General features: G+C 53.2%; 1 protein-coding gene across 35 annotated transcripts; it reads left to right on the top strand.

The window, feature by feature from the left end:
* The first annotated feature begins 816 nt into the window (after nt 1–816).
* Ehbp1l1 (EH domain binding protein 1-like 1) lies at nt 817–20,980 on the top strand. Of its 35 annotated transcripts, none has more exons than XR_015626874.1 (21): nt 817–1,191; nt 4,486–4,543; nt 4,754–4,849; nt 5,661–5,714; nt 5,809–5,987; nt 6,069–6,211; nt 6,653–6,688; nt 6,783–6,851; nt 6,935–7,097; nt 7,254–7,662; nt 9,760–9,942; nt 10,419–10,576; nt 10,667–10,715; nt 11,124–11,822; nt 17,658–17,727; nt 17,893–17,948; nt 18,050–18,173; nt 18,368–18,519; nt 20,224–20,297; nt 20,379–20,493; nt 20,612–20,980. XR_015626874.1 is itself a non-coding variant. In XM_087563186.1 (21 exons), exons 1-21 carry the CDS (start codon nt 1,088–1,090, stop codon nt 20,709–20,711), a joined length of 2,847 nt encoding a protein of 948 aa, XP_087419312.1. In that variant the 5' UTR covers nt 817–1,087; the 3' UTR covers nt 20,712–20,980.
* The last annotated feature ends 122 nt before the right edge of the window (nt 20,981–21,102 follow it).

Here is a 21,102-nt window from a genome sequence, read left to right as displayed (position 1 = left end):
TAACACAACAGCTAACGCCCCAGGGACTTCCCGGGGAGGAGGGAAAACACCCATGTACATATTTTCTCTAGTTCTGATAACGGATTGCATTTAATGAGACATGCCAAAATCAGCCCAGCCCTCAGCTAACCGCTTTCCCAGGCTTCACCTTTCAATGACCATAAAAGATAGACCTGTAATTAGCCCCATTTAACAGACTTCAAAACTGAGGCTCAGAGTGTTAGTGCTTTGTCGACGGTGACACTCTTCATTAAAAACTGGTATTTGAACCTTTCACCGCTTGTGAGAACTGAGGATTGTTTTCCCTTGTGCCATATGAGAAATCAGGTTTGGAGACACTAGGTATATCTCACCAAGGCTGGCTCCCGAACCCTGCATTTGTCTTCTCTGGTTAAAGACATGGACGTTAACAAGAATCTCCCACCCAGAGCTAAGGAACGTTAGCTCTGGCTCAGTGAACGTTTCTTTCCCTTTCACAGTCTCTACAATTTCTCTACTTGGAAATGGGGTACCAACCAATGCCACAAGGTTGCAGGCAGGAAGGGAGACGGCCGAGGCAGCTCTTTTGAAGGGCAGCACCAAGTTGAGGGCTGTTACTTCTTGGAGTTCACACGTCCCCCCAACCCCATCCGGCTCGCGGGCGCCCACCAAACTGTCTTTGCGGTCGGGACTCGTTCCCTCCACCCCCAAACCGGGTACCCGGGTGTCCCGGTCCGGACGCTAGGTCCCGGAAGCAGGGTCGCCCCGCCCCGTGCTGCAGCCCCGCCCGCCTTCGGACGCAGGGGTGGAGGGGTGGAGGGGTGGGGGTGCGGCTCCAGGAAACGGCGCGCTCGCAATTCGGAGCTCCGACCAGCTCGACGCGCCGCGACGGCCCGGCAGACTCAGCCAGCCCACCAGGCGGACCCCGGCGGCCACCCCAACAAGCACAGCCTAGGTCCGAACCTCAGACGTATCTTCTCGGACGGGGCGGACAGATCAGGCGACATAGAAAGGGGCTCCAGAGACCATGGGGACCCTGGCTGGGCCAGCAGTGGTGGGCGAGAGGGAGTCCCGAGCCTGAGAAGAGGTCTGGGAGAGCTGCTCGGCCATGACTTCAGTGTGGAAGCGCCTGCAACGGGTGGGCAAGCGGGCCGCCAAGTTCCAGTTTGTGGCGTGTTACCATGAACTGGTGTTGGAGTGCACCAAAAAATGGTGAGTAGAAGGGGAACCTGAGGGAGTCCCCTAAGACTGATGTGGGATTCAACTTAGTTTGACTCGTTTGAACCTGAAAAAAATCCCCTCAAGTCTAGCTAAAGGGGTTCCCGCCCTAGGTATTCCAGGCACCCAGGTACCTTGCAGGTTGGGGGACTACGGGTGTGGAGGACCTTGTGGAGAACTCAGAGGCTGCAGGAGAATCTGCCTTTCCCTGCATTTAAATCAGCTGTGGTCAGGGAGTGAAGGAGAAGTCAAGCCAAGAACAGTGGTCCAGGGTGGCAGTGGAAAACAGAACAAGTTTTTAGGTTTCCAGGTGGCCTAGGCTGGGAAAGACTTTATGGTTCTTAGTCCAGTTCAGGATGAAGATGTGGCCTTCTCTTTTTCTGCCCCTCTTCCTTCAGCCAGAGTGGGCCCCAGAGCTGGGGATGTCTCCACAATGTCCTTAAAAGGGGAAACTGAGCTTGGAGAGATGAAGAGGGAGGCGGGGAGAGGCTTAAAGGGGCCTGAAGCCCTAGGAAGTGGTGAGTTCAGGAGAGGGTCCGTGGAGGGAAAGAGTTGGGTGAGGGGACAACACCCAAGACAGTACAGGTCTTGTCCTGGACTGTCAAAGGCCCCTGGGGGCATCTGGCTCACATGCCCCCACCGGCCAGCTGCCCAGGCCCCTGCGTCACACCCTAAATATATGTGTTCAGCGGTGTCAGCTTCTCTTGGCTGGATTAGGGCACAGCTGTGGGGGCCTCACAGGCCAGGCAGGGCTAAATATAGACTCCCAAGGGGGAAGAGCTGGGGTAGGCCGGAACTATGGGGTCTAAAGGGAGGCGGAGGAGCAGAGGCTGGGGTCTTCGGGCTGGGGCAGTAACCATTAATCTCTGGCCTTGAACATGCTGAGCATACGGGGAGGCCCTGTATGCAGTAAGGGGTGAGGGAGAAGAACAACTAGTTGGGGTAACACAGGGGAGCTGGCACTTGAACTCTGGCCTCTGGCTCCTACTCCAGCATTCTGGGTGAGGCCAGAGGGACGCTGGGCATGGTTCTGGTGAGCAGACAGTGTCAGTGGGCTGAGTCACAAGCAACTTGGGTAAGGCCTGCTGGGTTTCTTAGCCAGGAGCCCAGGACAGGAAGCTGGCCCCTGCCTAGGTCATGGCTTCCCAAGAAGGCGTGCCGGCCTGAGTCAGGCTGCCCAAGCAGGCCACACCCTCCCTAGACACCCTTACTGTTTCCCTTTTCTGGGAAGGCTTTGCCGGGCTTTGCCTGTGGTTTGGAGCCCGGGGATGGTTTCTTACTTCTGGGTCAGAGGACTCTATAGACTCAGTTGTGTGACCTTATCTAGCTTACTTCTCTGTGTCTCAGAAACCTCAAGGGGTTAACAACCGTAAACCACTTGTCCTGCCTCAGCCTTGAGAGAGATAGTGAGCTGGGCAGACCTAAGCCTCCAGTTGTGGGCCTGGAAACAGGCAGGGAATGTTCTCTCACTTCCTTTGCCTGATCCTTTCCTTGACCAACCCTACTTTCCTGGGCAGAGGTCAGACACTAACCCAAAGAAGCCCTGTGCTAATGGCCCAGCCCTGTGCAGCTCTCTCCTTGTGCATCTCTGCCACACGTGTCTACCTCCCCCGAGTCTTTGCAGCACATGCTTGATGTTCAGCATAGCTGTCACTGCTTGGCAGTCTCCTCAGACTTTCCTGAGACTGCACTGCCATCATCCCTTTAGAGTGGTGGTCAGTGGCCCTGGCTTTGAGGAAGTAGGGGCGCTGCTGGACCCTGCTCAGGGACACTGAGTGCAGTAAAGGGCTGCCCACAGCATGCCCTCTGTGGATGGGGGTATGTGTAATGTCAAGCTGACCCTGTGCTTCTCTGGCCTCATTCCTCCTGTTTACTGTCAGTCAGTCTGCCTCTGCCACTCCCCTACCCTCAGATCCTCGCACTTGGCCAGTTCCTCCACTTGGAGCTTCTCTGAATGTCTGCACACAAAGCCACCTCCTCCACTCCTGCCTCTGCTCAGAAACCCAGCCTCAAAGAGACCCCAGGCAGGCTCTATTACAGCCCCCTAAGAGTCACTTACTCATTTCTTTTCTATTTTTTTCTCCATCTTTATTAACTTGAGTATTTCTTTTTTTTTTTTTTTTCTTTTTTTCGGAGCTGGGGACCGAACCCAGGGCCTTGCACTTGCTAGGCAAGCGCTCTACCACTGAGCTAAATCCCCAACCCCAACTTGTGTATTTCTTATTTACATTTCGATTGTTATTCCCCTTCCCGGTTTCCGGGCCAACATCCCCCTAACCCCTTCCCCTCCCCTTCTCTATCGGTGTTCCCCTCCCCATCCTCCCCCCATTACCGCCCTCCCCCCAACAGTCACGTTCACTGGGGGTTCAGTCTTGGCAGGACCAAGGGCTTCCCCTTCCACTGGTGCTCTTATATTCATTGCTATCATTTATTTTCTTACACACACACACACACACACACACATTTTCAAAAAGGATTTATTCATTTTATGTATGTGAGTACACTGTCACTGTCTTCAGACACACCAGAAGAGAAGAGGGCATCGAATCCCATTACAGATGGTTGTGAGCCACCATGTGGTTGCTGGGAATTGAACTCAGGACCTCTGCAAGAGCAGTCAGTGCTCTTAACCGCTGAGCCATCTCTCCAGCCCATTTGTTTGTTTTTATTTTCTTTTGTTTTGCTTTGAGACAGGGTCTTACCACATAGCCCTGGCAGTCCTGGAATTTGCTATATAGACCAGGTTGTCCTTGAACTCAAAGACCTGCCTCTATCTACCTCCCAACTGCTAGTATTAAAGGTCTGCACCAGCCAGCCAGACTTCATGCCTAAACTCTTCTTCTACTTTCCTTGTCCTCGAGTCCTGTCTTCTCCTTTGCTCTGCCCTCAGAACAGGGCTGAGCGTCTAGAAGCTCTCCACAAGTATTTCCAAACAGATGGGCTGCTTTATTGAGACTTTGTCTCCCCATGTTTCTGTGTACACACGTGTGTGCGTGTGGCTGTCCCTGTCTATCGCTGTCTTTTGCATAGGCCTCACTGGGCCAGGATGTTCCAATCTCCACTGCCCAGGCCTTTGCCCTTTGCTCCCTGCCCCACCCTACATGAGAGGCTCCACCTACACTCTGTGGCCCGAGATAAGAAGCTGCCCATGCCCTCTCCTCGGGAAGAGGACCAGGGGAGACCCCCTCCGTCCCCGCCATCCCCCCCACCCAGGGAACTAGAGAGAAGAGGAAGGGAAGATGAGGAAGCTGGGTCTGCCTAGCTAAGTGGTGCTTCCCTATCCTCCAGGCAGCCCGACAAGCTGGTGGTGGTATGGACTCGGAGGAACCGACGTATCTGCTCCAAGGTGAAAAAGATTGGCAACTGGGGGTCCAGGTTGGGATGCAGTCAAAGGCCAGGGCCAAGGAGAAGGTAGATGGAGTTGATGGGGGAGTGGACAGGGTCAAGCCACATTGGTGTCTACAGGGAGAAAGGAAGATGAGGTGAAAGAAGATAAGGGCGGGGTAGTGATAGGGTAGAGCTGGGCTCAGGAGAGGGCTCTCACTTCCCCTTGCAGGCCCACAGCTGGCAGCCTGGCATCCAGAACCCTTACCGTGGCACTGTGGTGTGGATGGTTCCTGAGAACGTGGACATCTCTGTGACCTTGTACAGGGTGAGTCCTTGGAGCTCAGACATGGACAGGCACAGGCAGAAACTAGTGATGCTGGGTAGCCATGGGCACTCCTGGAGGACTGCTCACCCACAAGAAAGAACTAAATGGTGGAACCAAAATCTTTGCGAGGTTATTGCAGGTGGCTGAAGTGCTCTTGGAGGGGGAGTGTTTAGTAAGAAATCCTGTAGTAAGAAAGTCACCTGAGATCAGAAGCCAGGGTATAGGGATGCAAAAGATGGTGTAGCAGGTAAGAGCCCGGGTTGCTCTTCCCAAGAATCTGGGTTCCATTCATAGCACCCACATGGCCGCCAATAGCCATCTGTGGCTCCAGTTCCAGGGGGGATCTAACACCCTCTTCTGCCCTATAGGGGCAATACACAAATGTGTCCAGTCACAGTCACACATGCAGGCAAAACGCCCAGACACATGAGAGAAAAATAAATATTTTAAAAAGAGGAAAAAGGAGTCCGAGTAGAAGGATGGCTGGAGATGTGGCTCAACGGTAGAGAATATGTGAGGTTTTTTTTTTTTTTTTGGTTCTTTTTTTCAGAGCTGGGGACTGAACCCAGGGCCTTGCGCTTCCTAAGCAAGCGCTCTACCACTGAGCTAAATCCCCAGCCCCTGAGAATATGTGAGGTTTTGGGTTCAATCCAGTACCCCCTTCCCCACCACACACACTCAAAGAAGCCAGAGTGTATCTCAGGGGGGAACGGTAGGTACGGTGGCCCCGCCCCAGCCCCAGCCAGTGCAGATTGTTCTTCTGGTGTTGCCCTCCTTGAAACCCTATGCTCACCAGTACTCCCCTCTCCAGGACCCTCACGTGGACCAGTATGAAACCAAAGAATGGACTTTTATTATTGAAAATGTGAGTGTCTGGGTAGGTTGGGCCTGTGATCTCAGGGGCCTCAGGATAGCAACTGATGCTTCCTCCTCTGTCTTCCCGCTTCCCCTGCCCACAGGAATCCAAAGGACAGCGGAAGGTACTGGCCACAGTTGATGTGAACCTGGCCCAACATGCGGGGCCCGTGCCCGCTCAGGTTCCACTTCGATTGCGGCTGAAGCCCAAGTCTGTGAAGGTAGTGCATGCTGAACTGAGCCTCACCCTTTCTGGGGTGTTGCTGCGTGAAGGCCGTGCCACGTGAGTGCCTACCTGTGTTCCTGACCCTCCCCGGCTAGTGATCTCCGACCCCGGCCTTCACTCCCGATCTCAACCCCACAGGGACGATGATATGCAGAGTCTGGCCAGCCTCATGAGTGTGAAGCCTAGTGATGTGGGAAACTTGGATGACTTTGCCGAGAGTGATGAGGAGGAAGCCAATGGCCCTGGGGCTCCTGAGGTCCGGGCTGGAGGTCCCCAGTCAGGTGGGCTCACAGTTATCTATGGGCTGAGACTGCCAGGGCCCAAGATGGATGCAGCATTCCTGGGTCCCAAGTGCTGGTTGCTCTGGGGCAGGGCTGGTGCATGCCCAGTGACAGGTGCTCAGTACTGCCCGGCAGCTCTGATTGTCCCAGCCTGGTTGGTCCTGAGGTTACATCAGTCTTAAACAGAATTCTGCAGAATGGACCCACGGTGTCACCCCATGTTCCTGGCCATCTCATCTCTAGGTGGATGCTCATTTAGTCCCTTCTAGGCCCAAGAAGCTGGGTCACATGATACGCTCTGTCCAGTCTCCTACCCCCGACCCAGTCTGTCTTCCCTCTGCTGTCCCTCCCCTCTCCTCCTTAAAGCCTTTTGTCCTTCATTTTTGTGGTTCTTTCTCACTCTTTCTCTTTCTGCATCTGTGGGCCTGCGTCTTCTTCAAGGCCGGGGCTGTGCCCTGAGACTGGGGCGTTTCCCAGGTAGGCCCTGAACTCTAGTTGGGGTCAGGGTGGGGCCAAACTGTAGAGTCCTGCCTTGGTCTGATTATACCCCTCCAATGGATCCCTCCTTCAGATCGGTCTCGAGAGCTGAAGACACTCTGTGAGGAAGAAGATGAAGGGCACATTCAGCCCCAGCAGGCAGGTGAGACTTGGCCTGGGACTGGGGTTGGGGACTGGACCTATGTCACAATGCAGTTCTCAGCGTCCCCTCCCTTTTCCCCCTAGCTGCCAGGCCCTCTAGTGCTGAAGACACCAGCTGTGCCCCTGTGAGTGCCCCTGCGCCCCTGGCAAGGGCCTTCCGGGGCCAAGGGTCAGAACCAGCTGCTATAGCCGGGGGCCAGGTGGGGCCTGAAACCCCAAGGCCCCCACCATCCCCACCAGAGACAAGGTAAGGAATCAGCTCCATTGCTGTTAGAAGCAGATACAGACACCCCAGTCTCCACCCTTCTCTCTACTGCTATAACATTCTAAAAGGTGGTGTAGGGCTGAGAGTGCACCCTAAAAGGAGGGAGCCCCCCAATATTTGTTTTTGCTTTTTCCTCAGGTCAACTGGGCAGCCAGATCAGAACATGGTCCCCACCCCAGCCCCTCGGCTCCGGAAAGGCTCTGATGCACCCTGGTCCCCAGTCCCCTGCAGGGGGGATGAGATCCCCAATACCTCAGAGGATCCTCCAACAGGAATGGGCTCTTCTGGGGAGACCCAGACCCAAATAAGCTCTCAGAAAGGGACAGAGGCCCATGGAGCCAGGCCAGAACCAGACATTGAGGTCAGAGGCTCCAAAGACGATCTGGGAGGAGACAGATCCAAAGTTGAAGAGGGGGACACTGGGGACATGCCAGGGCCTAGTGGGGCAGAGAATAGAGAGAAGGGCACTAAGAAGTCGTACACCACAGCTGGCGAGGCTGAAGAGAGCTCAAAACGTCATCAAGTAGATGCTGAGCAGAAGTCAAAGGTACAACATAGAGCCACAGAGGGACCAGAGGCTGCAGGGCTGGTGCCCAAGGCAAGACCTGGGGAAACTCCTGAGGCCCCACCTAGGAGTGCTCAGAGGAGAATGGGGGTTAGGACTCAGGAAGAGGCTCCCAGTGACCTGAACCCCCCTCCAGCTGAGCCTGAAGAGCATCTAGGGGATCTCAGGGATGCCAGGCTGGCAGGCCAGGAGAAAGAAAGCACAGAGGTGAGGGGTAGAGCCCCCGCCATTGGGAGGACAGGCCTGGAGCAGGGCCCCTCTGCTGGAGCAGCTGGTGCTGGGCCCCAGGTGAGCTGTTTTCAGGGAGTCCCGTCAGTTGGCCAAGGGGTGGTATCTAGAGATCAGAAGGCCCAGGAGGCAGAAGTTGGGGAGCCAAGGGTTCTAGAAACAGAGGCTGAGTGGGTGCCATGGGAGGTTATAGGGACACCAGAGACAAATGCTGGCTCACTAGAGTCCCCAGATATAGAGACTGGCACAGCAAAATCTGAAATATTGAAGGCCCAAGAGTCAGAAGCAGCAAGGTCAGAGGTCCTGGAGTCAGAGGCTACTGGAACAGCAGAGTCTGAGGTGTTGAGGACTCAGGATAAAGAGATTGTGGTTCTGGGGATGCTAAGGACAGGAGCTGAGATCAGGGAGCCTAAGGAATTTGGGATCCAGAAAACAGAAGTTGGAGGTTCTGCAGTTCCAGATACTAAAACAGTAACGGCAGAAACTAAGACATTAGAAGCCCAGGGGATAGCAGATGGTGGGGCCTGTGTGTTGAAGATACAGGCTGAGGTATTGGGAACCCAGAAGACAGAGGCAGGGGAGGCAGAAACTGGAATACTGCAGACCCGGAAGGTAGCAGCTGAAGGTTGGCAGGCTCCAGTGGTGGAGGCAGAGATGGTGGAGTCTGATGAATTGGGGATGCAGGAGACAGAGGTGGAGATTGGTCGGATTCCAAGAGTAGAGACTGAAACAGCAGGAACCGAGACATTGGGGGTCCACAGAATAGCATTTGAGGATTCTGGGTCCCCACAGATGCAATCTACAATAGTAGGGGACCAGGAGATCGATGTTTCAGTGACAGAGACAGCAGAAGATGCTATACTGGGGACCCAGGAGCTAGCAGCAGGTCATGGAGTACTTGTGATAGAAGCTGAGCTACCAGAATCCAAGATTGACAGGTCCCTGGAGACAGAGGAAAGAGGTTTAGGGGTTCTAGATACTGGGACAGCAGAAACCAAGATCTCAGGGACACCAGAGAGAGCACCAGGGGTTTGTAAGGTGCTGGGAATAGGAGCTGAGGTAGCCAGGGTCTTGGAAGAGGAGGCTGGCTCTTCAGAAGTCCCAGAGACAGAAGCTGAAGAAACTGAGACACGGGGAGCCAAGGAGCTGTGTGGGAGTTCTGCGGCACTGAGAGTTGTGTCTGGGAGACCAGAATCTAAGATATTAGGGGCCCAGAAGACAGAGGTGGGAGGCACTGGGCTGTCACAGGCAGAGGTTAGAGGGACAGAGTCGGAAATATCATCTGAGGGTTCAGGGGGTCCAGAGTTGGAAGATAAGTTGGAAGAGTCTGAGATACTGGGGGCCCAGGAGAGAAAAACAGAGGCTCGGGAGCTCTCAGAGGTAGAGACAGTGAATCCTCAGTTCACTGGGACCCAGAAGGACTTGGAGATCACAGAATCAGAAGCTAAGACAGTAAAGTCCGGGATTCCGGAAGCCCAGGAGACAGAAGCAAAGACAGCTTGGACCCAAGAAATAGAGCCAGGGGATGCTGGGGTCTCCAGGCCAGAGGCCGAGGCACCGAGGGCCCAGTGGACAGAACCTATAGTTTTGGAGTCAGGGGAGGTAAAGACTGACATTTTGGGGGTCCAGAAACCTGGGGCTTGGGGAGCTCTTAAATGTGAGGCCTTAGGAGTCCCTATGACTAAGCAAGGGTTTTCTGGGGCCAAGGAAGTAGTGCCAGAGGTATCCAGAGTACAAGAGCCAGAAACTAAAGTTTTGGGGATAGAAGAAGCCAAATCTTGGACTTTGGGGCAACAGAAAGCAGAGAGGGAGGGGTTTGAATCTCCAGAGAATAAATCTGATATTTTTGAGGCCCAGGAAACAGAATCTGGGGTCTTGGGAACCATGAAGGGGAAAGAAGCCGATGAAAGCCTCAAGGAGGCCAGCCTGAATAAGGCACAAGTGGCCAGTGAGGCAGGGGCTGGGGTACCCAGGCCCTCAGGGGCCTCTTCCCCAGAGGAGCCTGAAGAGGACAGGAGGCTGCCGGGCAGCCAGGTAGGGTTGGGGGCCATTGGGTGCCAGTCTGCTTTCCCACTAACCTGGGGCTGATTGAACAGTGGCTCTGCATGGACCCACCTGGTGGACTGAGATGTGGGATTTTTTTTGGGGGGCGGGGGGTTCGGCTTCAAGAGGGTCCATCATCCCTCCTCCCTCAGGATGCCCTGGCCCTCCCACCCTGCTGGGCTGCATGGAATGCATACCCCTTAGCTGATTTTCTGAGCTGACTTTGAGGTGTGGCTGCTGGTGACCTCTGACCTTGCCTGCGTGCCACTGACCTTTTAGGTGACCTTGGCAGATAACTCCACTACCCTGAGCTGGAAACCTTTTTGCCTGGCCTCAATACTCCGGCCAGTAGTCTCCGGTGACCCTTGTAAGCTCAGAGCTTGGGTGGTATTGTGCCAGACCTGAGCTTCCCCCAAAGGGCATAAGTTATTAGAATACATTCTCTAAGTCAACCCTTGTGTCCCTAGGCACCATCTGCCCTGGTCAGCTCCAGCCAGTCCCTGTTGGAGTGGTGCCAAGAGGTCACCAAGGGCTACCGTGGTGTCTGCATCACCAATTTCACCACATCCTGGCGCAACGGCCTGGCCTTCTGTGCTATTTTACATCGATTCTACCCAGACAAGATGTGAGCTGCCAGGGATATAGGGCTGGATGGGGAGTGAGCCTGCTGGGACATCAGTGCCATCCATACCTGACCAGCACTCTCTCTCTGCAGTGACTATTTCTCCCTTGATCCACTCAACATCAAACAGAACAACAAGCAGGTGAGATGAGGAGGGAGCCATGGCTGGAGACAAGGTCTAGCTAGAGATCGAGGCTGCCGGCCTGAGAATTGGAGTCTGAGGTCCAGTCCCCTGGCCTGGCTTTTAGAAACTTTAAAATCTTTTAGGTTATTAAATTGTTTGTTTCCCTAGTTTTGTTTTGGTGTTTTAAATTTTAAAAGCATATTTTTCCTAGGATTTTTTTTTTTTTAAACCATCCTAACTGGGTGGGCGATGTACAGTTGCTAGGTAACAGCGAGGGCGGGCCTTGATGTCAGATTTCCCTCTACTGGAGGGCCAAGGCGTTGCTAAGCAAATCCTGGCTTTAGAGTCTCTGGGACCCCCTGGGCTGGCGTGGGTCTGGAGTGTTGCTGGATGGATGCGGCTTCTGACCAGAGTACACTCTTCTAGGCTTTTGATGGCTTCGCTGCCCTGGGCGTGTCTCGGCTGCTCGAGCCAGCGGACATGGTGCTTCTGTCCGTACCTGACAAGCTCATCGTCATGACGTACCTGTGCCAGATCCGTGCCTTCTGCACTGGGCAGGAGCTGCAGCTGGTGCAACTGGAGGGCGGCGGTGGCTCTGGCACTTATCGTGTGGGAAACGCCCAGCCGAGCCTGCCGGACTGCCTAAACGCAGGAGACCTGGCGCAGCGGCTACGCGAACATGGGGCTGAAGCGTCTACAGAGCCTAAGGAGGCTGTGAACCGCGGGACTGGGGCAATACCCAAGGTAGCCTCCAGGGACACGGACCTGGGCTCCTCCTCTAAGGATGGGGAGGCCGAGGTTGCCCAGGAAGCAGTCCCTCAAGAGGCATCCTCCGACGGCCCTAGAGCCAGGTCGTCCACATCCCCCGTGGTCCCCACAGAGGGGCTGGTGAATGGAGTTGGGGCGCCGGCTTCTGTGAGTGGTGTGAGACTGAGACGGTCCTCGGTCAATGGGGAGGCTGGGCCAGTACCTCCACCCCGAGCACATGGCTCTTTCTCCCACGTGCGTGACGCTGATTTGCTAAAGAAGAGGCGATCCAGACTAAGGAATAGCAACTCCTTCTCGGTGGATGACCAGGATTCTGGAACTGCAGTTGGAGCAGGGCCTGCAGGATCTGGGGCTGTGGTGAGTACCCCTACTGCAGCATAGGACAGTGGGGAGCTTTCAGAAATCGGCCCTGAGCGGCCCCAATGTCACAGCAGGTACAGGAGTGGCAGTTTAAGTGAAGCGGCTTAGCTGGATGCTGGGGTGTTGTTCTGTCAGGTGGACCCTGGTGCTGTGGAAGGAGCCCCTGGTATGGTACTGAGCTTCCTATGAGGAGACAAAGCCTACAGGCCCAGAACACCTATACTGCGTTGCCAGTTTTGAATGTGTGAGCGGTTTCTAATACTTGGTACCCAGTTTGTAGAAACATAGGCTGTATAGGAGGTTTGCAGAAGGGTCCAAGTTTAGTACTGGTCTTTGGGCCTTTTCTTTCTCTGTGTGTGGCCCTGGGCGTCACCTAGCAACTAGGACCCCCTCCCCCCATAGCCAGGGGCAGGGATACTGTCCTCTAGTGGCCCCTGGAGCTCCTCCCAGCATCCAGATTCTCTGGGTGGAATATTTAACTCCTGAGGCTTAATGAGAGGAGGTGGGACTTCTTGCCTGGGAGTGTCTAGGTCTCAGGTCATATCTTCCTCTCCCTCTTCTTTCACACACACACACACACACACACACACACACTGCAATGTGCTAAAGGAGAGAAAATACTACAGGAAGCCCAGGGACTGAAGATGAACTTTGGCTATAGGCTATAGGCTTTTAATCTGAGGGTGACAGTAGAAGGGGTCACTGCACACCTGCACACCTGCACACCTGCAGCTGCTGTTTGGAGAGCATCAACGGAGAGCAGCTTTGTGGAGGAAGCAGCTGGTCCTCAAGTTAGTTGGTAGGATATACAATTTTCCCTAGTGAAAAACAAGACCAAGGAAATAGCCTAGGGGTAGAGCGGTTGCCCAAGAGGTCCTGGTTTCAAATGCTAGTGTGGAGGGTCTGGAGAAATGGCTCCTCGGTAAGGAGGACTGATCTACCTGATACCCGAGTTCAATTCCCAGCAACCACATGGCAGCTCAAACGCTAGAGTCAGTATAAAATAGCAAAATGCTGGGCTTGGTGGAGGATGCCTATAGTCCTAGCACTTGGAAGGTAGAAGCAGAAAGATGAGGAGTTCAAGCCATTTCAAAACAAAACAAAACAAAACAAAAAAGCAAAACATGCCAGGGCCGGGTGTGGGTGTCGGTGTGGGTGGGCTTAGTGGGTAAAGCATTAGCACCACAAGCTCCAGGACCTCAGTTGGGATCCCCAGCACCGTGGAAAAAGCCTGTACCAATCCAGGCTCCAGGTTCCATGAGGGATACTGTCTCAAAAAATAAGACGGCAGGGTGATGGCTTATCAGGTGAAGGTTCTTGTCACCAAGGCTGATAAACTGACCTCTATCCACACCGTAAAAGGAAGGAATCAAACTCCCACAAGTTATCCTCCTACTGTCACCCACGTCTTGGGGCACACTACCTATTCCCCCATACATAAATAAATCTATTAAGAAAGCAAGCAAGCAAACACAGTGGAGTGTGATGAAAGAGGACAACTGGTCTACACACACACACACACACACACACACACACACACACACACACACAAATGTATACGCAAGCATACAAGACACACATACATAACATACAATAAAACAGGAGCGAGGAGGTGGGGAGGGAAGGGAGAAAGGAAGAGAGAGGGAGAAAGGGAGGGAGGGGGCAGGGAGAGAGAAACAAACAAAAGAAAACAGGAAGGCATGGTTCTCAAATTAGGAGATCCACACAGGCAAAAGGGCGGTCTCAGGAAGTTCAGGTCTCATTTAGGGACTTGAAAGTCATGTTCATGAAGTCCCCAGATGGCTGTGAGGTAGTCAAGGGAATAGGAGCCCTGAGGGAAGGTCCGGAGACAGGGGAATCTGGGAAAGAGAAGTAGAAAGGCATTTCCTGGAGGAGGAGGTGGAGGTGGGACTTGTAGCCCAGCTGGCTAATGTAGGTCAGTGGCCCTTTAAATCACAAAGGGGCGGGTCCCCCCTTCTGGGGCCCACAACTGGTCTTTCCGAGCCAGGCCCTGCTCTAGCCTCACTGGAGATATTTGATGGGTGGGACAGAGGAGCCTTTCTCATTGGCTGACTTTGTCCCTATAGTTTTAGGAGGTTGTTCAGCCCGACTCCACCCTTGGAAGCTCCCCAAGGCCTGGAGTAGGATGAGATCAGGCACCTTGAGGCTGAGGTGGGGTAGAAACAGCTGCGTGAGAAACATGGGTGCTTTTAGGGCAGCCCAGCAAAGAAAGTATAGAAAGAGGAATTTGGGTCAGACACGAGGAAGAGGCTTTGGAATTCCCACTAGGGCTGTGTGAGTAAGCACAAACGTGGTTGACCTTTTCGTCCTCAGCCTCCTATTCAGCCGGCTCTGCCAGGTGGGCCATCTGCACGATTACCTGGCTTCCCACAGTGTCCCTTACAGGAAGCAGGACTCCTGCCTTTTAAGGATGGGGATAGTGAAGTTGAGGGAGATGAAGAACTGAGGCAAAGGGTTATGCTGCTCCTGCTATCTGAGTCTGTGGTTCTAGTCGTTGCCCTCTGCTGGGCCCTGCAGGGAGTGGGGGGATCAGGGGTGAAGGGTGGGGGTGGGGGTGGGGAACTGGAGGGTGGGGTCTTTTTCTCCTGAGAATAAGATCAAAACACTTTGCAAAGTGGCATGAAGCCACACTACATGGTGTCAAAATTATGGGCTAAATGTTTCCCTAGATGCCTGACTGGAGTCTTGCATCAGGGCTGGGATCTATCCCCAGTTTTCACACAAAGATGCTATCAAGCCCCGTGGGGTAGTATGTCCAAGTCTGGGAACAAGTTGGGTTTTATTTGTTTGCTTGGTTTTGGTTTTGTTCCTTTTCCCTGAAACAGGATTTCTTTGCTCGTATCCCTGGCTGTCCTAGAACTTACTCTGTGGACCAGGCTGGCCTCAAACTCACAGAGATCTGCCTGTCTCTGCCTTCTGAGTGCTAGAAGTAAAGGCGTACACCACAACCACCAAGCTGGAAATGAATTTTGAGTCAGACAACCCTGGACCATAGATCAAGTTCTGTGACAAACTTCATTTCTGGCTTCCTCTTGTCTTGTCTGCACAGTGTGACTAATCACTGCCTCAGTGGTCCCTGGAGAGACACCAGTGCTTAGTGCTTAGTGCTTACTGTCTTTAGTTGATGTACCTAATGTGTTGGACCCCTGGGCTAGCCAAAGGGTCAGTCTCTTGGGAAGATGGCTCAGGGTTAAGAGTGAAAATTGCTCTTACGAAGGGTCTCAGTTTGGTTCCCTGTGCCCATAGCCAGTGGCTCATAGTGTAAGTCTGTAACCCCAGTTCCAGAAGCTCTGACAGGTTCTTCTGGCTTCCAAGGACACCTGCACTTGGATGCACGTACACATGATTTTAAAAATAAAATAAACCAGGGCTTGGGGGATGGCTTAATGATTAGGAGTGAGTATTGGTCTTCCAGAGGACTCAAGTTCAATTACAAGCATGTAAGACAGGGAGGTCACAACAGCTTGTGAGTCTAGTTCCAGGTTAACTAATGCCTCTGGTCTCTGAGGGCACTCACCTGTGTGTGGCATGCACGTGATTACAAATAAATATTTAAAAATGTTTTAATATGCTAGGTGGAGGTTGGTGCTACACGCCTTTAATCTCAGCACCTGGGACGCAGAGGCAGCGGCATCTCTGAGTTCCAGGACAGCCTGGTCTACAGAGGGAGTTCCAGGACAGCCAGGGTTACACAAAGAAACCCTGTCATGAACAAACAAACCAAAACAAACAAGACCAAAGAAACTTTAATGGGACTGGAGAAATGTCTCGATGGTTAAGAGTACGTGTTGCTAATCCATAGGGCCCAGCATCCACATCAGGTAGTCCACAATTGCCTCTTCCTGCTCTAGAGGGATCTGATACCTCTGGGCTCTGTAGGCACATGCATTCACCACACACACACACACACACACACACACACACACACACACACACACACAAAATAAATTTTAAAAACTCAATCTTTAAAAATAGGTAGGGGGGTTGGGGATTTAGCTCAGTGGTAGAGCGCTTGCCTAGCAAGCACAAGGCCCTGGGTTCGGTCCCCAGCTCCGAAAAAAAGAAAAGAAAAAAAAAATAGATAGGGGAGGGGTTGGGGATTTAGCTCAGTGGTAGAGCGCTTGCCTAGCAAGCACAAGGCCCTGGGTTCAGTCCCCAGCTCCGAAAAAAAAAAGAAAAGAAAAAAAAATAGATAGTTAGGTGGTGCACACCTTTAATCCCAGCACTTGGGAGGCAGAGGCAGGTAGATCTCTGTGAGTTTGAGGCCAGCCTGGACTACATAGCAAGTTTCAGGTCAGCCAGAGCTACACAGTGAGATCCTGTCCCAAATATATAGGCTGCCTCTAGTTAAAGAGGATGCACGAGTAGGTATGTGGGGTCTGAGCCACCATGAGTAAGTTCTGGGGTGATCAATGCCTCAGTGTGGGGCCAGACACTAGAAGGCCAGGAAGAGAGGCCGAGGTGTGGAGGGACGTGTGAGGGGCCTGTTTGCAGGAGGGGTCCAAGCTGGGCCAGGAAGGGGTAGTTGGTTTGGAGCAACTCAAGCTGGAGAGTGGTTTCAGATCCAGGAAGTTTTTTAGGGAACTGAAAGGCCATTGCTGTGGCCAGAGGGTGGTGACTTGGTGGGCCTTGTGGTGGGAAGGGGATCGAGGCTGTGCTCCCCAGTCCTGAGCGCTGAGACTGGGGGCTGACATGGGGTATGGAGAGAGTTACACCATAAGTGGATGTTTTGGGGAGGCCTCCCAGTTTGAGTTGGAAGTGAGTGACGGTGGAGCATGGTGGTGACTGGTGGTACCACTGCTATCCCAGTCCAGGCAGGATAGCACCCGAGCCAGGAAGGCTTGTCTGATGGGCACACATTGGGGTGAACAGTTGGGCAACTCCTTTAGGTTCCACACCTCTGAGCCATAAAAGTGGCTAACAGTATTGTTCAAAGAGCCAGACTATTAGTTAAAGTTAGGCCCCATGGGGGCTAGACAGACAGTGGCTTAGGGGTTACGAGCACTGGCTTCTTTTTTTTTTTTTTGAGCACTGGCTTCTATTGCAGAGGACCTGAATTGGGTTCCCAGCACCCACATGGTGTTGAACCAATTTCCAAGAGATCTAAAGGCCATCTGACACCCCCTCCTGACCTCTGCAAACACCAAGCACCAGTACACCACACATAGATACATACATACTGGAAAAACACTCATACCATAAAATCAATATAGACTATTTTAAAAAATAATCGGGCCCTAGTAACAGGGAGTGGGGTACAGTGGGAGCCGGACAGCCTTTCCAGGATAAAATTCTTTAGTTCCTGCAAAGACCATGGCTGGCTCTAGGTATGGGATCCTAGCAGGTAGGAGGGCGCCCCCTTGTGGCCAGAGGGTAGATGCTGACTCAGGGTAGCCTGGCTTCTGGCTTCAGCAGCACTAACAGTGTTGGAGGCTCCCACTAAATGCAAGAGCAGATGACCTGAGGGTGCTCTTTGAAGGAAAGAGGAAGTGGAAAGAAAGGGCCCCCGCTGTGTCTTTCCCAATCTTTTGTCACTGACTAACCCTAAAAGAATTATCAACTCAATGTCCCCGAAGGAGCATTTGGAGGCAGAGAGGTGGGGCGGGTGACCCTGGGCCCAGGCCCTGGATGGGAGTGAAGGCATGGCTTTTCCTTGAGGAAGTCCTTTATCCTGAAGGAGGTGCTTGAGGAACAGGAGAAGCAGCTGGACCAGAGGTCCTCCCTCTGCGGTGTACGAGAGTTTTTGGTTATCTGCAGTGACCTGGACTGTTGGGAACTAAGAGTCCCGCTCTCATTAGACTCTTTCCACAGGAAGGCCCAAACCCTGACTCCAGCCTTGACTCTGGCACACTCACAGCCACAGCCCCACAGCAGCCACCCAGTAAGTTGTTTGGAAGGTGGGGGTGGTGACCGAGCTCAGCTCACAATGTTCACAGATCCTTCTGAGGGCTTCCCGGGTGGGTGGGTGGGCAAGTGGGGGGAGTGGGGGGTGGGGGGTGGGAGGGTTCTGCTAGCTGGAGGGACCTATCCTGGTTTCTGTCTGCAGGTGGGAACCCTCCTACTGAGGAATCATCCCCTAACCCCGGGGAAGAGGCTGGCCAAGTAAGGAGGAGAGCTAGGTGGGCAGGCAGAACTGTTGTGGTACTTTGTGAGAGGGCCTGGGATGAGCTCAGCTGTCCTCTCCTTCCTCTTGACCCTTTCAGCAACGGTTCCAGGACACAAGTCAGTACGTGTGTGCAGAGCTGCAAGCCCTGGAACAGGAGCAGGGACAGATAGATGGGAGGGCCGCTGAGGTGGAGAAGCAACTGAGGAGCCTCATGGAATCAGGTGGGACAGGCATTTTGGGGCTCACTCCTCAACAACCTCCCTAGATCTGCCCAGCTCTGCAGCAGTTCCTGACCCCGGGGGGAGCTAGGAGGAGGCCCTGCTAGCGTCCCTTTGGTGGAAGGAGCTTACTGGTGGGGTGTAGCCCAGACCTCAGAGATACCACAGGAAAACAAGCCCCCTTCCCCGATCCCCAGCTGCTCTGCCCTGCCAGGAGGCATCTCTGGTGATTGTCCTGGCCTGATTCAGGTGCCAACAGGCTGCAGGAGGAGTTGCTGATCCAGGAATGGTTCACCCTGGTCAACAAGAAGAACGCGCTCATTCGGAGGCAGGACCAGCTGCAGCTGCTGTGAGTCTGGGCTCTAAGCCTCCTCTCTGTCTGCTCACCCACCCTGCTGGCTCAGGACGGCCTAGAAGGCAGTGAAACTTACTTTGGTTAAGAGTTACCTACTCAAGGGGTTGGGGATTTAGCTCAGCGGTAGAGCACTTGCCTAGCAAGTGCAAGGCCCTGGGTTTGATTCCCAGCTCCGAAAAAAAAGAAAAAAAAAAAAAAGAAAAAAAAAAGAGTTACCTACTCACTTCTTTCTCCTTTTTTCAAAGATCTTTTGGGAGAGATTTTGCTCAGTCATTTTATTATCATTTTGCCTTGTCTAACTTACTGTAGTAAAGCATACACCTCTTTTTTTTTTTTAATTATTTATATGTATATGAGTACACTGTAGCTATGTTCACACACACCAGAAGAGGCACCAGATCCCATTACAGATGGTTGTGAGCCACCATGTGGTTGCTGGGAACTGAACTCAGGACCTCTGGAAGAGCAGTCAGTGCTCTTAACAACCACTGAGCCATCTCTCCAGCCCACACCTCTTTTTTAGTAATTTATTTTAATGTTATTTTATGTATGTGGTGGGAGGGTGTCAGATCTTCTATAACTGGAGTTACAGACAATTGTGAGCCACCATGTGGGTGCTGGGAATTGAACTGAGGTCTTCTGGAAGAGCAGCCAATGCTTTTTAACCCCTGAGTCATTTTTCCAGCACCAAAGAGAATTTGTTTGTTTGTTAGAGACAAGGTTTCTCTGCATATGTGACCCTGGCTGTCCTGGAACTCTCTCTCTGTAGACTGTGCTGGCCTTGAAGTCTTGAACTCATAGAACACCGCCCCACTCCAGCCCACCCCCCCCTCCACCCCACCCCCCCCTCCACCCCACCCCACCCCCACCTCTGGCTCCTGAGTGCTGGGATTAAAGTCGTGCACCACCACGGCCTGGCTAAGCGTATACATCTTTTTTTTTTTTTTAAACATTTATTTATTTATTATGTATACATCATACAGCTTTCTGCCTGCATGTATGCAACTACAGGCCAGAAGAGGGCACCAGACCTGATTATAGGTGGTTGTGAGCCACCATGTGGTTGCTGGGAATTGAACTCAGGACCTCTGGAAGAGCAGACAGTGCTCTTAACCTCTGAGCCATCTCTCCAGCCCAAGCATATACATCTTAAGTTGGTACTCTTTAGTGAGAAATCAGGCCCTCCACTTTGACTCTAGCTTTACAGTAAGGAGAATGAGCTGAGAGACATCTGAGCAGGTTCAGAAGTGGGGTGGCCAACCCCTCTCCCTACCCTTGCTTTCACCACGCTGCATGCCAGAGGCAGCTTTGCTTCCTGTGTGCAGTTTGAATCATTTCCCCAGAACAATGTTAGCTTACTTTTTCTTCTAAATAATCCTTAAAAAAAAAAAAAAATAGAAGAGGGGTGTGGGCAGGGAGAAACCTACATATCCACACCGTAACGGAAGGGCACCTGGAACAACAGGGAGCTCCGAGTGGGCATTGGCACAGGACACCGAGGGTCTCCCAGCCCTCTGTGGAAACTGATAGAAAGGAAGTGGTCACAGCGCTGGGCGCTTGCATCCCACTTCTTTTTTTTTTTTTTTCGGAGCTGGGGACCCAACTCAGGGCCTTGCACTTGCTAGGCAAGCGCTCTACCACTGAGCTAAATCCCCAACCCCTGCATCCCACTTCTAACCTAACATACTTCTCTAACAGCATCGAGGAGCAGGACTTGGAGCGGAGATTCGAACTGCTGAGCCGTGAGTTGCGGGCCATGCTGGCCATTGAAGGTAGGAAATAGGACAGCCTAGGCTGGAGGCAGAACGAAGCCCAGGTAGGCACCCTCCTGATTCAGGCTCCTGGTTTCTCAGAGTGGCAGAAAACAGTTGCACAGCAGCACCGGGAGCAACTCTTGTTGGAGGAGCTGGTATCACTGGTGAACCAGAGGGATGAACTGGTCCGGGACCTGGACCAGAAGGAACGAATGTGAGTGGGGGACCTGGATGGCTTTGGAGAGGCCCCAGGGCGCACTCCTGGAGTGCCGTGTTTGCAAGGCTTGCAAGTAGGGTCAACTTTGAGACTAACTTGAACCCCTTGTCCTCAGCGCTCTGGAGGAAGATGAGCGCCTAGAACGAGGCCTAGAGCAGCGGCGTCGAAAGGTGAGCCGGCAGCTGAGCAGGCGGGAACGCTGCACCCTGAGCTGAGCCTCCTGTCCAGTTAGTCGTGGACCCTCCTCGTCACTCCCCCGCCTGTACAGCGGAGGACAGGCCCCCCCATGCTCCTCCAGCGGGCGGAAGCAAGACCGATCAGATTCTCGGACTGGAGCAGTGAGCCTACCAGGCAGTATTTATTTATCCGAGTGTATGTGAGTGTGTGGCGGTGGCCAGGATCCCCCAAGCAAGGGATGGTGTGGGAACGACACCCACGTCCTCCTTCCCTTCTGAAGGGAGCAATAAAGTTGAACTACAACAAACCAGTGCCTGCCCTTACTCAGTAGGGCTTCAATGGGAGGAAGAGGGTGGGACTTAGGCTAATAATGCGGATGTGTACGGGATTCTCAACCTGGAGCCGCTGAGCTTGGTGGTACACAGATGC

The sequence above is a fragment of the Rattus norvegicus genome, chromosome 1 (assembly GCF_021556685.1).
Source record: "Rattus norvegicus strain SHRSP/BbbUtx chromosome 1, alternate assembly SHRSP_T2T, whole genome shotgun sequence".
Taxonomy (NCBI): domain Eukaryota; kingdom Metazoa; phylum Chordata; class Mammalia; order Rodentia; family Muridae; genus Rattus; species Rattus norvegicus.
The sequence above is the reverse complement of the archived record's forward strand: the minus strand, read 5'-3'. Positions and strand labels throughout refer to the sequence as shown.

Excerpts from the sequence above, each read along its gene's own strand:
- Ehbp1l1 (XM_087563102.1), top strand. The coding sequence starts at position 1,088 with ATGACTTCAGTGTGGAAGCGCCTGCAACGGGTGGGCAAGCGGGCCGCC. Across the intron at positions 6,852-6,934 it reads CATTCAGCCCCAGCAGGCAG|CTGCCAGGCCCTCTAGTGCT; the intron begins GTGAGACTTGGC and ends TTTTCCCCCTAG. Across the intron at positions 20,298-20,378 it reads GGCCATGCTGGCCATTGAAG|AGTGGCAGAAAACAGTTGCA; the intron begins GTAGGAAATAGG and ends CTGGTTTCTCAG.